Here is an 18,912-nt window from a genome sequence, read left to right as displayed (position 1 = left end):
CCCTGCCTGGGAGGTGCTATTACCCCCCTTAAGGGAGGAAACTGAGGCTCCAGAGGATGCCCCCAGATGTAGCTCAGTGTCTCAGCTCCATGGAGCTGCCTCAGAAGGCTGACTCACTCAAGGGGTCCTTTAAGGGACTAATGGGGTCCCAGTGAACAGGACAGCCTGGAGGCGGAGGCAGGAAGGCCTGGGGTGTCTGGGGCAGATGCACATGAGGTCTCCAAAGAAAAAAGTAGGTAAAGAGAATGAAGGAGAGACAGATTTTAACCAGAATACCAGGAATGCTTCCCAAGAAGAGAAAATTTCAGGCAATTTGCATTGTTTTCCTGCGGATTCAGGGCTGAAAGCTTCACAGCCATTCATGGGGGGGGCGGGGGGAGGGGGGAATGTTCATGCCCCTGTGCAAGGCTAGTGGCTACACTGAGACAGAGCAGCTGAGAGAGCAAAACGCCGGTAACTGAAAGGCATGTGACCGCAGATCCTGAACACCCGCATGTCCGCTCCTCCCTTTTGGCTCAGCGATGGGAGCGGGAGGAGTGAGAACAGGCTGCGTCTGGCTAACCTGTGTGACCATGATAAGCCAGATCCACCAGATGCATTTCTCCCCATCCATCCATCCAACTGTTGAGTGTTGAGCACCTACCATGTCCCAGACAGGCACATGCTTTCTCTTTTAAGCCTCAGGATAACCCCATGAAGGGGTTCCGCCAGCCCAGCTTTGGAGACGCGGAAAGAGGCTCAGGGGAGATGGCAGTGATTTCCGTTTGGGTTTCCTAACCAGAGCAAGTGGGACCTCCCTGGGTGGCCAGTGTCCTGGATGCTCGCTTCATTCAATATGCGGTGTGATACGTTCTTCATTTTACACACGGAAATGGGCTCAGAGAAAGGTACTTAAAATTCCTCAGTGCAATCGCCCGCCCCCCGCTGCCCCCCAATCAAAATTCACTTGTTCTCTGACACCACTTTAAACATTTAAACAAATTCACTGACACCACTCTAAACACTTCCATATTTGGGAGTTTAATGCGCATATCATCCCTGGGCTTTAAAAATAAGATTTCCCCTTAGGATGCGGGGCAAGGACTGGATTTCCAAATGCACCTCGCGGCCGCGCTCCCAGAACCTAGGAACCTGGGGAGCGACAAGAACCGCTGGGATTTCACACTCGCGCTAGCTCCGCTTCGGCAACCGCGGCCTCGTCTACTTACTGCGCAGGCGCCACCCCAGCCTCCCGCGCTCTCCGCGAGCCCTGAGCGGGCGAGTCCACGTCCAGGAGCGCAGGGGATACGGAGAATCCCCGTTCCTCCCGAAGATGGACCAGGTCACCCTCCCGCCAATCAGAAAGCTTCTTTAATCACAGCTCCCGCTACAAGACGTGGGAGCTGCTTTTCCAAGAACTTTCCGGCAGCGCGGAGAGGCGGGAGGTGGAAATGATTGACATCTCCTACAACCATTAGTCAAGCGGTATAAGCTTGAAGAGCACACACTACTACGAATTGTCTTGCAAGAAAGATCTTAGTCCCGCCCCCTCCTCCCACTGGTCTCCGCTATCCTTCGGGTGGGAGTTTTTGGTGGCAGCCAATCGAGGGCCAGCGAGAAAGCGGAGGGGGCGGGGCCGGCGGTTGCCTGGCCAGCGCGTCCGGCGCGGTGCTTAGGGCCTCAGGGTTGCGGGGTCACTCTTCCTGATGGTCCCCATCTGGCGGGGTCCGGGCCGGGAATGGGAGCCGTGCCACCTCGCTGGCACCTTCCAGGCGGCCTACTGAGGCCTTGAGCGGGTCCCCTCTGGAGCTCCCGTGCGCCCCCGCCCCAACCCCAGCGCCGGTAGCCGCCCCTCCCTGTGCAGCCCAGAGGGTCCGGGGCCCGGCTTTCCCGTCCCCACCGCGGCCACAGGCCCCAACGCCTCTAGTCTCCACTCTTCCCCGGTCTGGCCCGTGGAGGTGGTTGGTTACCATGGTGAAGCTGGCAGCCAAATGCATTCTGGCAGGTGAGTGGCATTTACAGTGTCCGGAGTCCAGAGACCTCCTAAGTTACCGAGAGCTTTTTTCAGCAAGTTGCCCACCCTCTTTCCCTTTCTCTCTCCCCGAGGCGAGCTCATGCAGTTGCTGGTGGTGTAAATTCCATTAGCCTGGAAGAATCCTCTTCCAGAGCACATGGCACCTCCGGCTGGCTTCCGCCCCCTGTCATACTCTGAGACCACCGTCACCAGGTTGAGCTCTACTGAGGGGGCAAAGATCCCTTACATCAGGCTAAGCACACCAACTAACCCACGTGCTGAAGCCCAAAGTTAGGCATAGTGACTTTGGTAGTCGTGTCTCATGGGATCTTTTCCTCACCCCGCCCCCTCTGATAACAGGGATTAGACAACGGTAGTAGCTTATAGTTGACCAGAGTTTGCAAAAAGCGCATGTGTGTTGTTTTTAAAGTTACTGTGCCGCCCCACACTCAGGGGGACATAGTGTTGAATCCCCCAAAGGCAAGCATATTTGTTGTGTTGACTGATGCATCCCAAGCACCCCGAACAACATCTGGAGCCCGTAGGTCCTCGGTGACTATTGGTGGAATGAATGAATATGTGGCGTTCCCATCTGTGGTGCTCTCTTTGAATCAGGCTGGACATTTAGAAAAGCATTTGCCAGGATTATAGCCCTGGGACCACAGAACACACATGTACTTTACTGAGCCCTTGCTGCCTGCCAGGCACACGTGTTTCGTTTCATCCTCACAGTGGCACCCTGGGGTAGCGGCCAGATTGTTCTGACCTTACGGAGGCCCTAAGAGGCAAGGGCACCCCTAGTGAAGGGGGGTCAGAGGTAGGATTTCAACTCCAAAACTCTTAACCCATGTTCCTCTTGAAACCTGTGACCTTTCCAGGGTTCCTGGAGCAGCTCAGGGAAGCAGCAGTGAGAAATAATAAAGAGGAAAAATAAGCTTTGCACAGTGGCAGTATCATAACCATTGAGGTTTACCTGAGGCGCGATTATTGCTAGGAAAAAAAAAAAGAGGTTCTTTTTTATTTTCTTTGACTCATCCCTTGCAGACTGAAATAGATGATATCTTTGATGACTTTTCTAATTTGGAAATAAGAGTCACACACAAAGATGACAGACAAAAGTAACTCAAATCACACTGAAGCTATTGAAATTAATGGTTCTCAAGAGAGGGCTCGGGTTCCAGAGCGCCAGGGGAGGCAGTATTGAGCAACAAAAATAAATCTGTGCCTCCATTGGCTGAGTCCGCTTGGACAAAGCACTTCTCTGAGCCTCAGTTTCCTCATGGATAAGGTGGGAACGTTTTTATTTTCTGACGTTAGATTTTTTTTTTTTTTTTTTAATGGGCTTCTCTCTCCGACTGTTTTTTTTTCCTTTTTCATTCAACTTCCACCAGGGAGCTAACTTACTGAGCACTTTCCATGTGCCAGCATTGTGCTGGATCTCACCGCAGTCATCCCAGTCCTCACCCAACTCTATGGGGTCAGTATTGTCCTCATCGTCCTTTACAGACGGGGCAGCCGAGGCCCAGAGAGGTTAAGACACTTGCCGTGGGCCACACAGCTGGATGTGGCCGAGCTGGGAGCTAGTCCCAGGTGACTGATTGATTTCCAGGGCTTGTTCTTAGCCCCGAGCTATACTTTCTTCAAGTCTAGATTCTAGAGGCTTTAACCTTTCTTTACACCCCCTCCCTCAGGTACTGTTGCACCTGATTTCACCCATGCCTGAGTGATTCCTCAACTCCAACCCAGCTCTCAATCTGCAGCCCCCTTTCAGAGCCTTCAGGGTATCTCCCCTTGGAAGTTTCCCGGACCAGAGAGAGACCTCAGTACAGCGGATCAGCGCCACACCACCCCACCTGGCACACGCCCCTCTTGGTTTCCCTTTCTCTTTCCCCCCACAGGCCTGCTGTTCCAATTAATCTGCCTTTTTCTCTCACAATTCAAGTGCTTGTTCATTCAACAGATTTTTACTGAGCACCTACTACATGTCAGTCACCATGCAAGGTGTGGTGGGAATACAAGGGTGAGTCAGGCCAGCCCCCGCACTCCAGGAAGCGCTGATATGTACATGATGACTTGCCGTGCAGCACACAGAACGGAATGCCCTCTGTGCGCCAGACACCAGAGAAATACCTCAAGGCACAGCTGCTATTGTGCTGGCTCAGCTCAGGAGGGCAGACAGCACTGGACATTTATCTCCATGTTATTTACTTAAAAAATCACTTCACTGTTATTCAACATACATCAGGCACTGTACATATGAACTCATTAAATCCTCATAACAATTCTGTGAAATAGGTTCTATTATCCCCATTTTGCAGATGGTACAACTGAGGCCCGGAGAGATTCCTGACCCACAGACACACAGCTGGTAATGATGGAGCCAGAGGGAGTAGGGATGATAATAGGGCCTCACTGGCCGGCTGTTCTGACATCGGGTCTCATGCTAGCTGCAGTGAGCACATTAGCCACACAGACACAGACAAAGGCGGGAGAGATGACCTTCGGAGGCTGTGCAGGGAGGACACTGAGCTTGGCCTGGCAGAGAATGGGCAGGATTTGGACTTGGATTAGGGAGACCTGGAAGGTTGTATTCGAGGGATTTTCAGAGATCAGGAGAACAAGTACTAATATACAGATACCGAATTATAAGGTACACCTGAAACTTACATAATGTTATTAACAATGTTACTGCATTTAAAAAGAAACATATACATATATATATATATATATATATATATATATATATATATATATATTAGTTACTGCATTTACACACAGAGAGAATAGGAGCCCAGAGCCAAGGCTTTGTGAAAGGGATAGTTGGAGGGCTTGTGGGAAGGGGGCAGGAGCTGATGGGAGAGGAGGGGGAGGGGGAGGAGTCCTTGGCGGGCTTCGTGTGAGAGCAGCAGGGTGGAAGGTTATGTGATGAAGGTCCATCTGCTGATGCTGAGCTCGGGGTGGGTTGGAGCAGGGAGAAGACAGAAAGGAGAGAGGGCCCGTTGGGAAGTGTTTTCAGGCAAGACCAGTCAAGAAAACAGAAACTACATTAGGCATTTCAACAGAGAATTGGTTCAGCAGGTGTTGAAGACCTGAAAAAAACAAGAGGAAAACTGAGATGACACAGAACCAGGAGAGAGAGGCGGGGTTGCCAGAAGCCTGAAGCAGAACCCCACGGAGCAGGAGCAGACCTCTGAGGAGGCTGCCCACTCGGTGGTGCCGCAGGGACTTGGGCACCAGCGTGGGAGGCCACCCATGGCACCGATCACTGGGACCCACTGCCCACCATCCGGGACATGACCCAGTCTATTTCACACCATCCTGGCACCACGGTGCTACTGGGGTCAGGGTCCAGGCAGGCACAGGCCTGCTCTAGGTGTCCCGGTGTGAGGGTGTCATGGGGACATTAATCCATCATGGAGGACCTGGATGATGAAAGGGGACAGCAGGGCAGCAGAGTCACTGCAGGAGCCTCGCCCCAGGGCTGGGGAACAGGGAAGAGGGGGTCCTCAGGACCTCGAAGCTCGGAGGACCCTGGGGAGCTGAGAGGCGACCTCTGAGAAGGGGCCCCTGGTGCCTCTGAGCGGGTGTAATAAACCTGGAGGCAGCAGCTAATGTGCTGCTGGGGTGAAGGCCATGGCCAGGCTGCTGCTAAGAGAAACGACGAGCAAATGCAAGGAGCAAGTCCTGCTCCCCGCCACCTTCCCGTCTTCTTCTAGAACTCTCCTTGGCAGAGCCGAGTTTGCATTGCCCCGGCCCCAGCATCACAGGGCAGGGTCCGGATAGGTGGGTGAGGGCTGCGACCAGCCCAGGTGTGGGGTAACCGGGGCAGCCAGCAGGGACAACCCAGGTCGTGTGGCTGGGGTGAAGAGGAGGGGGGTTGAGCGTGGGAGGAAGCAGGAGAGTCAGAGGTGACTGGGTGGAGTCTGGGGGCAGTGACAGTGAATGGTGACACCATGAACAGAGCCAGCGAGATGGGGGTGGGTGAGACAACGCAGGGCCCGGGCACACAACCTGGCCCTCACAGTAGATGAGCCGGGATTGAGTGAAGGCCCGTCATTCCTCACGAGGCGCAGTCAAGGTAGCGGGTAAAGGATACAGAGTAGACAGGGGCAGAGGGCAGAGGGCCAAGGACAGACCCACGGGGTGCCCACGTCTGCGGGGCGGGAGAACCAGGCTGGTGCAGGGTCACCAGGGCCACCAGGCCAGAGGGCGAGGAGCTTGAGGACTGAGAAGAGACCACTGGGCTTGGCGATTCGGAGGTCACCCCTGCATTGTGCCTTTGCAGATGTCACCCCCTCCGTCAAGAGTGCCCCTCCCTGCCATCCGCCCCGGCTCAGCCTCGCCCCTGGGAAGTCTGCCCACGAATGAAACCACTCGCTCTTTCTTTCCTCGCTGCGCCCCAGACACTCGGCTTCTCAGCTTGTGCTGTTTGAATTTGCACTTGTCATCTTGTTGCTCTGCAAACGTGTTTATCGTTCTTTCTCCTCGCTGTGCTCAGATCCCTCCTCAGCCGACACAGGAGGTTTCCCATGAGTGTGGGTGACTGACTGGCAGTCGGAAGAAAGAAATGTGAAATTAACCAGACAAATCTGTGGGGAATTTCACAAGCGGATGAGCCAATTTCCAACTGGATTCAGAAGCCCAAATGGAGTGGGGAGGGTGGATGCAGGGAGATTGATGTGCTCTCTGCTCGCGGGGCGGGGCGGGAGGGGGAGGGGTGCCGGTGACTCCAGCCTGTGGTCGCCCAGTGTAGTGTCCTGGAAGGCTGCTGTGATGAGGGCCCGGGGGCCGTGTCAGTATGGTCAGAAGGCTCCCTGAGCTCAAGGAGGACAGGGGGTCTGGCCCAGAGAACACGGTGCTGGAATCCTAGGGCGGTTACTCAGCTTCTCTGGGTCTCGGTCTCTACATCTGTCAGATGAGGGTAATGATGAGGGGGGAGGGCGGCATTGACTGAGATTGTATGAATGGGCTCAGGAGGGAGGCTCACAGGTGTTGGTTTCCTTGTAAGAGGTGGTGGCCAATAGGAAAGCAAGACCCCGATAGCTCACCCAAACCCGGAGGAATTAACATGAAATGAAATGCCATGAATAGTCAAGTCATTGTCTCACAGAGAAAATTATAGATGAGAAAAGTCCAAGCTGAGAGGTGAGCAGAGAGCTGTATGGTGCCAGATGGGTACGAGGCTTCTCAGGTGATCACTTGGTAAGTTATATGTCTCGTCACTGAAACTAATACGATGCTGTATGCCAACTGGAATTGAAAAATAAACGATGATTTAAAGTTTGTTAAAAAGGAAAGTTAACAGAGCAGAAGGCTGTGGGGAAATCAAGTCAAGAAAAGCATTGAAGCCGCTGTAAAATAGGAAGTGAAGGTGAAGAGATGGCACCCAAGGATGCAAGTCAGGGACGCGAGTCCTGTCGGGCTGGGCGGGGGTGGAGACTCAGTGTGAGGCTCACGGTGGAGACGGCATTGCAGATGGAAACAGCGTGGCATCAGAGGAGGCCGGGCAGAGCCATCGGTGGGAAGGTGGGGAGGGCACAGGGCAATCAAGGATGGGCATGGCCTGCTGCCAGCACCCTTGGGGGCACAGGAGGAACTCCAGGTGAACTTGCCCCCAACATTCTTACGAGAAGTCCAGGTCTCAGCCTGAGACTGTGACATAAACCTTTAGTTTTGAGGAACCAGTTTATGGGGTTATCGACCCACAAAGGCAGGCCGGGGAGATGAACCCACTGGGTGAGGCGAGCTGGAGGAGACAGCTGCTGCTGCAGACAGACTTGGCCCTGGGAAGACGGACCCCAGCGGTCACAGATGGGCACACCCAGGTGGAGGGGCAGTATCACCTGGAAATGGACTTGAAGGTGGCATCGTTTCGTTTTTCATAAATGCAGGAACTCTCAACTCCACCCCCACCCCCACCCCCCCACACAAAAATGATACAGGGTCCTGCCTCTGGACGCTCTAAACTCAGATCGGTTTAGTAATCTGAGCCTATCAGCCTGGGCCTGGCCACACCTGTTTACCTTCAAGACTTCAAAGTAAATTCCAGTTTGAAAGTGACAGGTTTTCCCACAGGGTATGTTCCCGGGAAGAGTGTCAGTTCTGGGTCAGTTCTTTCAGATGAGGGGTTAGCCTTGAAGAAACGTGACTGGCCATCGTGGGCTTGGGAGATGGGTCTCATGGACCCATGGCCCCGCCAGCGACCTCAGAGCGAGTTCCCAGGAGAATCGAGTACATTTTCTCCGAAAACTCAGTGCAGTTGGGGGTTGTGGACCAGCGCTCTGGAGTGGGAAGCCCTCGGTCCGGTCAGGATGGCAGTGAGGCTTTTCTTGTGCTCTGTCCGCACAGGGGACCCCGCAGTGGGCAAGACCGCCCTGGCGCAGATATTCCGCAGCGACGGAGCCCACTTCCAGAAGAACTACACGCTGGTGAGGCGCGGGGGCTGTTGGCCGGCCGAGGCCTGCGGGCACTGGGAGATACCCTGAGCCAGGGGTCACCTCACCACGCACAGCTCCTCCGGGGCAGGGAGCGGGACAAGCCTCGTTGGTCCTCTGTGACTGCACCACCAGGGCGTGCGGGACACAAACACCCACGCTGGGGATGTCTCCTGGTGTCGGTGCTTGTCGTGACCTCCTGAAACACGCCCCTTGGGGCCCCTGACACACGTGTTCTTGGTTTTCCTCGGCAGACAACCGGGGTAGACTTGGTGGTGAAGACGCTGCCAGTTCCTGACACAGGGGACAGTGTGGTGAGTGGTGTCCTCCCCCCGGGGGAGCTCAGTGCCCAGGGTCCCTGGGTCACCGTCATCCTCCCTGTGAGAGACGGTGCAAGGACTTGGCCTGGACGCGTTGAGCGTTTGGGGACAGCACTTCGGGGCAGGGAAGCATTCTAGGGAGAGGAAGTAAGACAAATACGGGCCTTGGCTCACAACTTACCTATCAAGATTCTCGGCCTGCCTCCCTCTAAGGGAATCCACACCTAAAAGTGAATTGCAAGATCCTATGTTTGTGCTTCCCTGGGGAGAAGGTTTAAGAATCACCGGATTCTTAAAGAGGTCCATGAGCCAAAACCATTTTAACTGCCCCTAACACAGTGGGAAGTGCACAGGTCAGCGCGTACAGCTCCGATTACAGCTCTGATACTCGGACAGCGTGCGCAGGGGTCGGAAGCCAGCCGGGCGTATCCAGTGCCCGAGGGAGCTGAAGGGGAGAGTTTAGAGGGACTTTCCGGCAACAGCGTTGGGGAGGGGTCTCCCATCGGCTGGCGGAGGTGTGGACGGGGTCAGCCTGTGTCCTCGTCAGAACCACACCTGAGCCATCGGAGGGATGACAGACTGTCCTACTTTCCGCGCCTTCCCAGGCCTGCGCAGTGACCTCCTTTAGAAAGAATGGTTTTAAGATTTGAAAATCAATTTGGTTAACAAAGTGCACAATGACCTTTTGGAAGGCAGAGCACTTGTCAGCCTGTTTAGCATTCTGTTCTGCCAGGTGGGGAGTCAGCTTGTTCCTGGTGGTTCTGCACTTGGGGTTAGCAAAGGTGAGCCGCGCAGAAAGCGCTGGTGTGTGGGAAACCGGCCGCCTCGCGGGTTGTGGAGGCTGTTCCTCTTCCCGTCGCCGTCCTCGTGCCCCAGGGCGGGGGGTGCAGCCTCTACGAGTGTGTGTGCACCTGTGCGTGCCCCTCACCCCAAAGCCAGGTCAGCGCTGAGCTGAGGGCAGTGCCGCTGGCTTGCAGCCAGTGCCCCCTCCCTACCCCCACCCCCGCCCATGTGTAGACACCCTTGGGACGCGCCTTCCTGATTCTAGGAGCTCTTCATTTTTGACTCCGCCGGCAAGGAGCTGTTTTCGGAAATGCTGGATAAATTGGCAAGTATCCTGCGGTTTCGTTTCCTAACACCACCTCCCGCCCCAGGTCCCCCCTTACAACCCTCTCCCAGAAACGTCATGCTCTCTGGCTGCTGAGAGAAGCTATCGTGGGAAATTCTGTAAGGGGCACTGCTCCCAGCCTCGGGACCTGTGGCTTCCTGGCAAGGAGGGGTGGCTCGTGCACGTGCCTCCCCCCAGCTCTGAGAGGCCGGGTCCCAGATGCACCCGAGCTGTGTGGCTCAGTCCTCGAGCCGCCCACTCCGGGGCCTTCCTTTGGAGCAGCTGCCTCCTGATGGTGTCCCCTCAGCCCTCCTCCTCAGCCTCCCAGAACAGGAGCACACATTCCTTCCCCTGGGGGGGTTGGGAAGGGGTGCCCCAGAGGCCCCAGCCTGAGGCTCACCTTCCGGGCCCACACCCTGGCTCCATGGGCTCAGCCTGGGACGTGCCCCGCTGCCCAGGGCTCCCCGTGCGCATCCAGTCGTCCTCCCAGGTCCAGCCTGCTGTTTCGTCCCAGGCAGTGGCTCCGCCGATCTGGGCCAGCGAGCTAATTAGAAGGGTTACACTCCCCAGAGCCCTCGCTGCCTTCCCAAGAACGGCTACATTTTAATAGAAACTGTTTCCTGCCCCTTTGGGGTTTTGTCTAAGCGAAACAGATCTAATGATGGTAAGTTCATACAGGACTGGCTTCACGCATCAGTTCATGCTCACCACATGCCTACCTACTGTGTGCACAGCCTGGCGCTGGGTGCTGCGCTTCCCCGGCAGAGGGAGGACGTGCCTGGAGGTTAGGGCCAGGGGCAACGCACACCCCAACTCCAGCTCCCTGCTCCAGCTCGATCCCGGGACTGCCCTGGGCCCCTGGCTGAGGCCTGGAGGGAGAAGGTGTCCCCTGCATGCTCATGGGGGAGGGGGCTTAATCGAGTTCCTGAGTTAGTCTGTGGAGTGAAGGTGTGAGGGAATCATCAGTTTAGTGCTCCCCGTCCTGGAGGCCTTGTGGGTAGGGAGGTAAGCCCTCCAGGGCGACTCTGGGCTGACCTTCCAAGGAAAACTGGAGGGAAAAGGATTCTCCCTCACACCCTGGGCGGTTCCAACACCCCAGAAACAAACCAGGCTTTCCCTGCGCAAGGTGGGGGTCCCCAGGGACCAGGGTGTGGCCACAGTCACATGCATCACAGCCTGAGCAGGGCAGTCCTACCGCCCTGTGCCCAGCAGCAGGGTGCCCGGGTCTGAGCAGCCCCAGAAGGTGAGTGAGCGTAGCCCCAGTTCAGGACCCTGCGGTGTCTGGCTGGATGAGGGCTGGTGCTCTGCAGGAGAAGCGTTTTGAAAAGGCAGCCCTGAGGAAGGAGGCGCACATGAACCAGCGCTGGTGACTGGCTGGTGGAAGAAGGGATGCGCTGTGGCCTGCAGAGCAGCCGGCGCACCAGCTTGCACAACAGTGGGCCATCCGTCAGGATGCGCGGGAACGAGTCCCTGAGGCCAGTGGCAGGCGAAAGCGCCTCCCGGGAGAGGAAAGCTGCAGTCCTGCTCTAGCGCTGGAAGCATATCTGACCTGGGCAAGGCGGTCACCCTCACTGCAGCTGCACAGCAGGGACGCTGAGACCACCCCAGCAGGGTTGGGTGTTTCACAATGACGCCCAGAGAGCCTGGCACTGACATCAACTCACGCCTGGACTTCGTCGCTGCATCTTCCCCACCGCCCCTTTCCCAGCCGCCCACGAGCCCAGCCCTCCATTCATTCCTTTGGGCAAACTGTTCTCTTCTGTGGCTCAGTTGTCTGACTCACGTCCCCTTTACAGTTTGTCATTTCCCTTCATCCACATGTCCCTCCCCAGAAAATTGGCCAGATTTTCTGCCACCCTAGAAGTCATTTTCACTGCTCCTGACATGTCTCGTCCTGTCCCTCTTGCAGTGGGAGAGTCCCAACGTCCTGTGCCTCGTCTACGACGTGACCAATGAGCAATCCTTCCTCAACTGCAGCAAGTGGCTGGAGAAGGCGCGGTCACAGGTGCCAGGCACCTCCCTCCCAGGTAGGAGCTGCGGCATCGGGTTTGCCGGCAGCACCTCTGTCCCTCGAGCACAGGTCACTGCAGACCTGGCTGAGGGTGGACAGAGGGGTGCCCTGGGCTTTGAGTCTGAGGGTGCACACACCTCTGAGTCTGTAAAACAGGCATGGTGACACCCACCCACCATGCAGGGTTGGGGAGACTCCGGCAGCAAAGGGGAGGGGCTGTGATGGGAAGGGGAGGTGTCACTTCTGGAAAGGCAGCCCACGAAGAACTCACTGCCTCCTGTGTGCGGGGCACAAGTAAACATGCAGGCCCGGCTGTCACTTCTGAATGCTTTAAATCAATTTATTTTTCATCCTCATGTGAGATCAACAAATCCTCCTCATTACAGACCAGGAAAAACCATCTCCAGAGACAGGCTCAGAAATTAGCTGCAGCGGATGCAGCTGGGGACAGAACTAAATTACCGCCGAATCCCTGACTCCGAGCCCAGGCCTTAGATTAGTATTAATGACCATTTTTAAAGTTTGCTCCATGAGCTAGGAGTTTATCAAAAATGCATAAACTCGGCCCTCGCCTTCAGGGCACTTGCAGCCTTAAGGGGACAAGGCAGACAGATACACAGGAGTCTAGGAAAAGGGCCGAGCAGGAGCTGTGTGTGAAAAGCAGAGCCCGTCCTGCTGTGGCCTTAGGGTCAACATCTTAGGGCCCCTGTCTTGCTCACCACCTCGCACCAGGCACCTCTCGGGCGATCTTTTGCGCCTCCGTCCGCTTGCTCTTTTCCCTCCAGCTGCCCCGGGCTGCCAGTGCAATGCGATGCTGTGGTTGTTTCTTTTGAGCAGGTGTGTTAGTGGGCAACAAGACAGACCTGGTCAGCAGACGAGTAGTGGAAGCGGCGCAGGCCCAGGAGTGGGCGCTGGGCCAAGGCCTGGAATGTTTTGAAACATCCGTGGTAAGTGTCCACGTGCTCGGTAGCCGGCGGGGAGTGGGCTTCTGCTGGAAGCGGGCGTTCGCATGACCTCACGTGCATCGGAGTTGTTACCCCACCACGTGCACAGGGGAATTAGGAACTGGTGTTGACATTCTCAGCCCAAGGTCATTGCTCAGTGCAGCAAGAGTCACTCGTGCATTTCAATAAAGCAGCTCAGCCAGCCGGCCCCGGGAAAGCTGTATCTCAATTAGTGAAGAGTACAAGCCGGCTGTGTTCAGTTACAGCGATGCTTGCCGTTTGCACGCAGTTTTGTGAGTTGCGTGCCGCTGGAACGTTACTTCATCGTTCCCGTTCAGCCCCTGCTTCCGTGTTGAGGAGGCGAAGTGACTCGTCCAAGGTCATGTGACTAGTAGAGGGCAGAGTCAGCATTGGGATCCTAGCGTCTGGCTCCCATAAGTGCTCCCTGTCCCACCTACTGCAGCCCCCAGGTGACTCCAAGCCACAGACTGTCCCCCAGCAGGGTCAGCTGGAGCCCTCAGAAGGGAGACAGTCTGAGTGATTTGTCACCGCACCCTCCGTACACACACTTCAGGATTTAGCTGTTTGGTCCTAGTGAACCCGCTTCCTGTGTTGGGAGTTTTGAGGTCCCAGCCTCCCTGTGACTGGGTGCTGGCGTGTGACCAGGTTGTATCAATCGGACGTGCTTGTGTGGCTGGCACTTTTCTCCAGAGACGTCCATTTCAGAGCCAGCAGCGCCCCTCGCCGGGGCTGCTGGGCTGACCGGTAGGCCTGGCACAGAGTGATGGTAACATGGACCTCACCCCGGCCATGTGGCCCCTGGACCAGGTTCTTTGGCTCCAAAAGTCAGTGGGCTAATGAATAAATAGCCTGGAGGTTGTTTTTACTTAACATGTACTTAAGCCACGGGCACTTCTGTTGTTGCGTCTACGAAACTTGGCAGACGATGCTGTTCAGTGGCACGTGGATGGGAACTTTAACACCCCACCTCCGCCCCGCCAAGGCGTGCTTCCTTAAGGAGCGCTTAGCGAGTGAAGGCAGGTGCTCTGAGCTCCCACGGGAGTGCAGGACTAGCCGTGGGTCCTCAGCATGTCGCTTAACCTGTCAGTGCCTTGGGCTCCTCCCCTGTCAGGTGGGGATCATAAGCCATGCCCCACGTTGAGTAGTAGGCCTGAGAATGGAGTCAGATGGCGACTATAGAACACTTCGACCAGTGGTTCTCAATCTTGGCTGCACATTAGAATCACCTGGGAATCTTTTTAAAATCCTGATGTCTGGGCCTCATCCTGCGGAAATTCTGTTTCTTTGTTATGGAGTGGGGCCACAACATGAGTAACAAAGAAACAGAATTCCCGGAGGATGAGGCCCAGAAATCAGGATTTTAAAAAGATTCCCAGGTGATTCTAATGTGCAGCCAAGGTTGAGAACCATTGACTTAGACCAAGTCTGGTGCTCAGCAAACACTCCGCGCACGGGAGCTTTTCTAGCATGTAAATATTTCCCTAGGCGTCTTATTTATACTCTATTACCTGCTAAATCCTTTCATTCTTAGGTGGTACAAACATAAATGCCACTCTAGCCTCCGGCCCAGTCATCACAAATGCTAAATTAACGAAGCTCAAAGTAGCGAGCTTTTCCTGTGTAGACAGGGTTTTACGCAGTGCGCCTTTGAGCAAAGCAGTGAGCCGTACTGCCGGCAGCCAACAACATTTTAGTGTTCCCCTTCCAACATTCCCATTTGTGAAACTGCCTCCTCACCCCAATATCACATACTCCCCGGAACTCTTGATGGAACTAAAAAGTGAACACCAGAGGCCACGGGGCGGTGGGTTTACACTCTGCCCGGGTGTTTGCTGCCGCACTGTGGACACGGTGGGTATAAATTGTGCTTGCAGAGGCTGCAGTTAAGCACTCGGTGTTAGCTGTGCGAGTTAACTAGTCTCCCCCTGAGGCAGCTCGGTTAAAAAAGCTGTAAATAAACAGGAAATATAACTGAACTCTGAGGCACAGGCAAGTCTTGACGCCAAGCCCGTCTCCTCTCTCCTTAATGCAGCGCCATCGTCTGGCGCACCTGACGGCGGGGCCTACGTGTTTGCTTGCCTTTCTTTTGTTATTTGTAATCCCTTCCCCAGAACTTACTCAACTTCCTTTTTTTAATGTTTTTATTGATTTTTTAGAGAGAGAGGAAGGGGAAGGGAGAGAGACAGAAACATAGATATGAGAGAAACATCAATTGGCTGCCTCCTGCACGCCCCCTACTGGGCACTGAGCCCACAACCTGGGCCTGTGCCCTGACCGGGAACAGAACCCATGATCTCCTGGTGCTTGGGACAAGCTCAATCCACCGAGCCACACCGGCCGGGGCAAAGCGTACTCAATTTAAAACTGCAAGTGGATACCCTTTGACCACCCGCACCCATAACGCCCACCCCCACGCCCCCGGCCACTTGCAACCACCAGTCGGCGCTCTGTTTCTGTGAGGTCTGTTTTTTTAGATTCCACACACATGTGAGATCATAGGGTATTTGTCTTTCTGTGGCATCTTTCACTTAGCGTAATGCTCATTTCCACAGTGACTGCCCCGATTTGCAATCCCACCAGCAGCGCACAAGGGCCCCCTTTTCTGCACATCCTCCGCAATACTGTTATTTCTTGTCCTTCTGATGAGCCCTTCTAACAGGCGGCGGTGCTAAGTCACTGTGCTTTCGATTTGCACTCTCTGATGATTGGTGATGTGGAGCACCTTTTCATAGGCCGGCCATTTGAATATTTTCTTTGCAAAAATGTCTGCTCAGGTCTTTTGCCCATGTTTTATCAGATTATTTGTGTTTTTGCTATTGGGTTGTCCGAGTTATGTATTTTGGATATTAACCCCTTCTCAGATGTGTGGTTTGCAAATATTTTCTCCCATTCCGTGGGTTTCTCTTGCCTTGCAGAAGCTTTTTACTTTAATATAGTCCTACTTGTTGACTTTTGCTTTAACTTCTGCTTTTGGTGTCGTTCCCATAAAACCATTGCCAAGATCGATGTCAGGGAGCTTTTTCCCAATGTTTTCTTCTGGGAGTTTTATGGTTTCAGGTCTTAAGTTCAGGTTTTGAATCCACTTTGAGTTAATGTTTGTGAATGGTGTAACATAGGGGTCCAGCCTTTCTATTTGACATGAGCGTGGCCTAGGAGTTCATGCTCTGCACAACCAAAGGTGCCCAGCGGGTGTAACGGTTAATTCTCTTGTCCACTGGAGGGTGCGGCCTCTGTCCTCAGCAGTCAGGAGCTTAGTGCGCATGCTCCTCGGCTACTAACCGCCACCTCCTGACCCCTCTCCCTGCACTTCTGCCGCCTCTGTCTCTCCTCTGGGCAGCTTATTTCCTCCACCTGGGATTCCCTTTGCCAGAAAGTCCAGGTAACTTTCTCCACCAGAACTGGTTCCTCGGTGCATCGCGGTCACCCAGCTGGCAGGGCAGACAGGCTGCTCTTCTCGGACTGGGGAGCCTGAGTTTCCGGCGGGGCTCTGCGCCCGGCCCCGGCTGCCGTCTGTGAAACCCTGAGCTTGGTGACTCTGTAACATTCTTTGGTTTGGAAATTATGCCGCTCATTGGGGATAGTTCCTTGCCTCGTATGGAGGCTGCACTGTTGTCAGCTGCCAGGGATTGTTTGAAAACTGGTTCTCATGTGTTCTTAGCTGAGCAGCTGCCTTGAAAGTTGTGAGTTCTTTCTTCTGCCTGCTTATTTCTTTAAAAAAATTTTAAAAGATGCACACAGGTATAGCCACTATGGCGACCAATATGGAGTTTCCTCAAAAATTAAAAATAGAACTGCCATATGCTCCAGGAATCCCACTTCTGGATATTTATTCAAAGAAAAGGAAAACACTAACTCGAAAAGGTATCTTCATCCCCGTGTTCATTGCAGCATTATTCACAATAGCCAAGATGTGGATAAGTATCCATCGATGGATGAATGGATAAAGAAACTGTGGTACATAGACACTGTGTGGCCAGATTATTATGACCACCCCATCAGTACAATGATGTGAATTAGTCATGCAAATAATAATAATAAAACCTTGAGAGTAGTTGCTTAGGAAGTTTTCAATATTCAGTATTTTTGAAAGTATCAATGAAGTACTGATGGGTACAATGAAGTACATAATAATCTGGCCACTCGGTGTATATGCAATGGAATATTATCCAGCCATAAAAAAGAAGGCAGTTCTGCCATTTGCAACTACATGGATGAAGCGTGAGAGCATTACACTAAGTGAAATAAGTCAGAGAAAGACAAATACAGTATGGTCTAATATGTGAAATGGTAACAAACAAACAACAAAAAAAACCAACAAGCTTATAGATATCAAGAACAGATTGGTGGTTGCCAGAGGTAGAGGCGGGAGAAATGGGTGAACTAGTTGTTTGTTTTTAGTTTGAATAAATTTTACTTAAAAAATTTAAATACGTGTGTGCACACAGAGGGTGAGAGAAAGTCCTTTGGGCACCGTTAATCACAAAAATACTATTTCAGTTACTAAGGTGCCCAGTCCTCGGTGACTGTCAGGATTCCTGATTTGATCTAACATCAGCACCTCCCCCGCCCCCTCGCCTGCTGGGTTTCTGCGCTGGCTCTCCCCAGCTCAGCTCACAGCCTGCAGCTGCAGGGAAAGGGGAGAGCGAGGAATGAGGGGCGTGGGGTCTCTACCGCCACCTCCCGTGGCCCCTCAGGACTTGCCAGGTTTCTCAGCAGATGCTCAAGAGATGGGCCTTCCCTGCCCCCACCTGTGGAGCCCTCACCTGCAGCCCCCTCCTGGCAGGTGAGACCTCTTCAGGCTGGGCTCCTCCTCACCCCCTGCAGCTCGGGTCTGGTGGCCCCTGGTTCTAGCGGTTCCTGTTGGGACCCACCCTCCTGGAAGTGGTCCCTGCAGAGTCCTGTTAAGACAGCTCCAGGCTGGTGCTCCTGCTCGGTCCAGGGAAGGGTGGCTGTGGCCTCAGGTGCACAGAGGAGCAGGGCTGCCATCCCACTGAGCCCTCCCTGGCTTGGCCACCACAATAGCCAGCCTGTCACACCTTCATTCTTCCCTGGCCTAAGCCCCCGCCTCGCCTCAGGCTTTCTCTTGGAACCTGCCCTCCGGGAGGGAAATGCCACAGCACAGCCCTGACCTGGAGGTGGGAGGGCCCATCATGTCTGCCTTCCCTTGAGGGTGTGGGGTCCTTGCTGTCTGTTATTTTGTGTGGCCTCTGGGGCCTTTTGGTCAAAGCCGAAGAAGTGTCTTTTAACCCCCTGTCTCGTGGAGTGAGTGGCTGAGCGGCTGGGCTCTGTAGACGCAGCCTAGGTTCAAACCAGCTCCGCCACTGACAAGTGTGTGGCTTCGGGCGAGTTACTTATCTCTGTGTCAGTTTCCTTCCGGTAAAGCCTCCCCGAGTGGAGTGGAGGCGAAATGAGGCAGGTGTGTGTGGCACTGACATGCAGTAAGAGTGGCTGCTGGCTCTGATGCCACACAGAGCACGGCCCTCCTCGCCTGTCTCCACAGAAGGAGATGGAAAACTACGAAGCCCCCTTCCAGTGCCTGGCCCGGCAGTTCCACCAGCTGTACCGGGAGAAGCTGGAGGTTTTCCACGCGCTGGCGTGAGGGCTGGGTGCTGCGGGCGTGAGCAGTGGCCCGGCTCCTTGGAAGACGAGAGAAGACGGACTTGCCTCGGCACTTCACCTGTTGTGACAGCTTCAAATAAAAGGAGAAAATGTACAAGCAGCAGCTCCTTCCGCTCTTGGCCAGGGCAGGCCTGGTTCCATTTTGCACTTGGCTGCTGGTTCCAGAGTAGCCTGGGAGCCAGGCGGGGGCCTGGCGGGCCTCCTGTGGGGGCTGGCACTGTGGGGGTGGGTGGTCCCACCTTCCCCTGAGAGCAGCCCCTATCGTCCTGGGATTGCTTACAATTTGCTGCAGTTGAGATGCTCTGCGTGGAACTTGCCAGGGGGTTGAGGGGCTGCCGGCCGGCCCCCTCCTGAGTCTAACACACGGGGCTTTGCTGCCTGTTCCCTGTCCAGAGGCCTGGGCTCCCGCACAGGGGCCACTATCACCGACAGAACAGTGCCCTCTGCCGGCCGGCCTGGGTG

At 54.7% G+C, this 18,912-nt stretch overlaps 1 protein-coding gene across 1 annotated transcript; it reads left to right on the top strand.

Moving 5' to 3' along the window:
• Positions 1-1,602: 1,602 nt before the first annotated feature.
• On the top strand, positions 1,603-18,549 carry IFT27 (intraflagellar transport 27). The gene is made up of 7 exons (XM_081084557.1): positions 1,603-1,984; positions 8,342-8,421; positions 8,682-8,741; positions 9,796-9,855; positions 11,765-11,882; positions 12,704-12,813; positions 18,332-18,549. The coding sequence occupies exons 1-7, from the start codon at positions 1,951-1,953 to the stop codon at positions 18,428-18,430; spliced, it is 561 nt and encodes a 186-aa protein (XP_080940683.1). The 5' UTR covers positions 1,603-1,950; the 3' UTR covers positions 18,431-18,549.
• The last annotated feature ends 363 nt before the right edge of the window (positions 18,550-18,912 follow it).

The sequence above is a fragment of the Myotis nattereri genome (assembly GCF_964212035.1).
Source record: "Myotis nattereri genome assembly, chromosome: 2".
In the NCBI taxonomy this organism is placed as follows: domain Eukaryota; kingdom Metazoa; phylum Chordata; class Mammalia; order Chiroptera; family Vespertilionidae; genus Myotis; species Myotis nattereri.
Note: the sequence above shows the minus strand (reverse complement) of the source record. Positions and strands in the feature narration are given on the sequence as shown.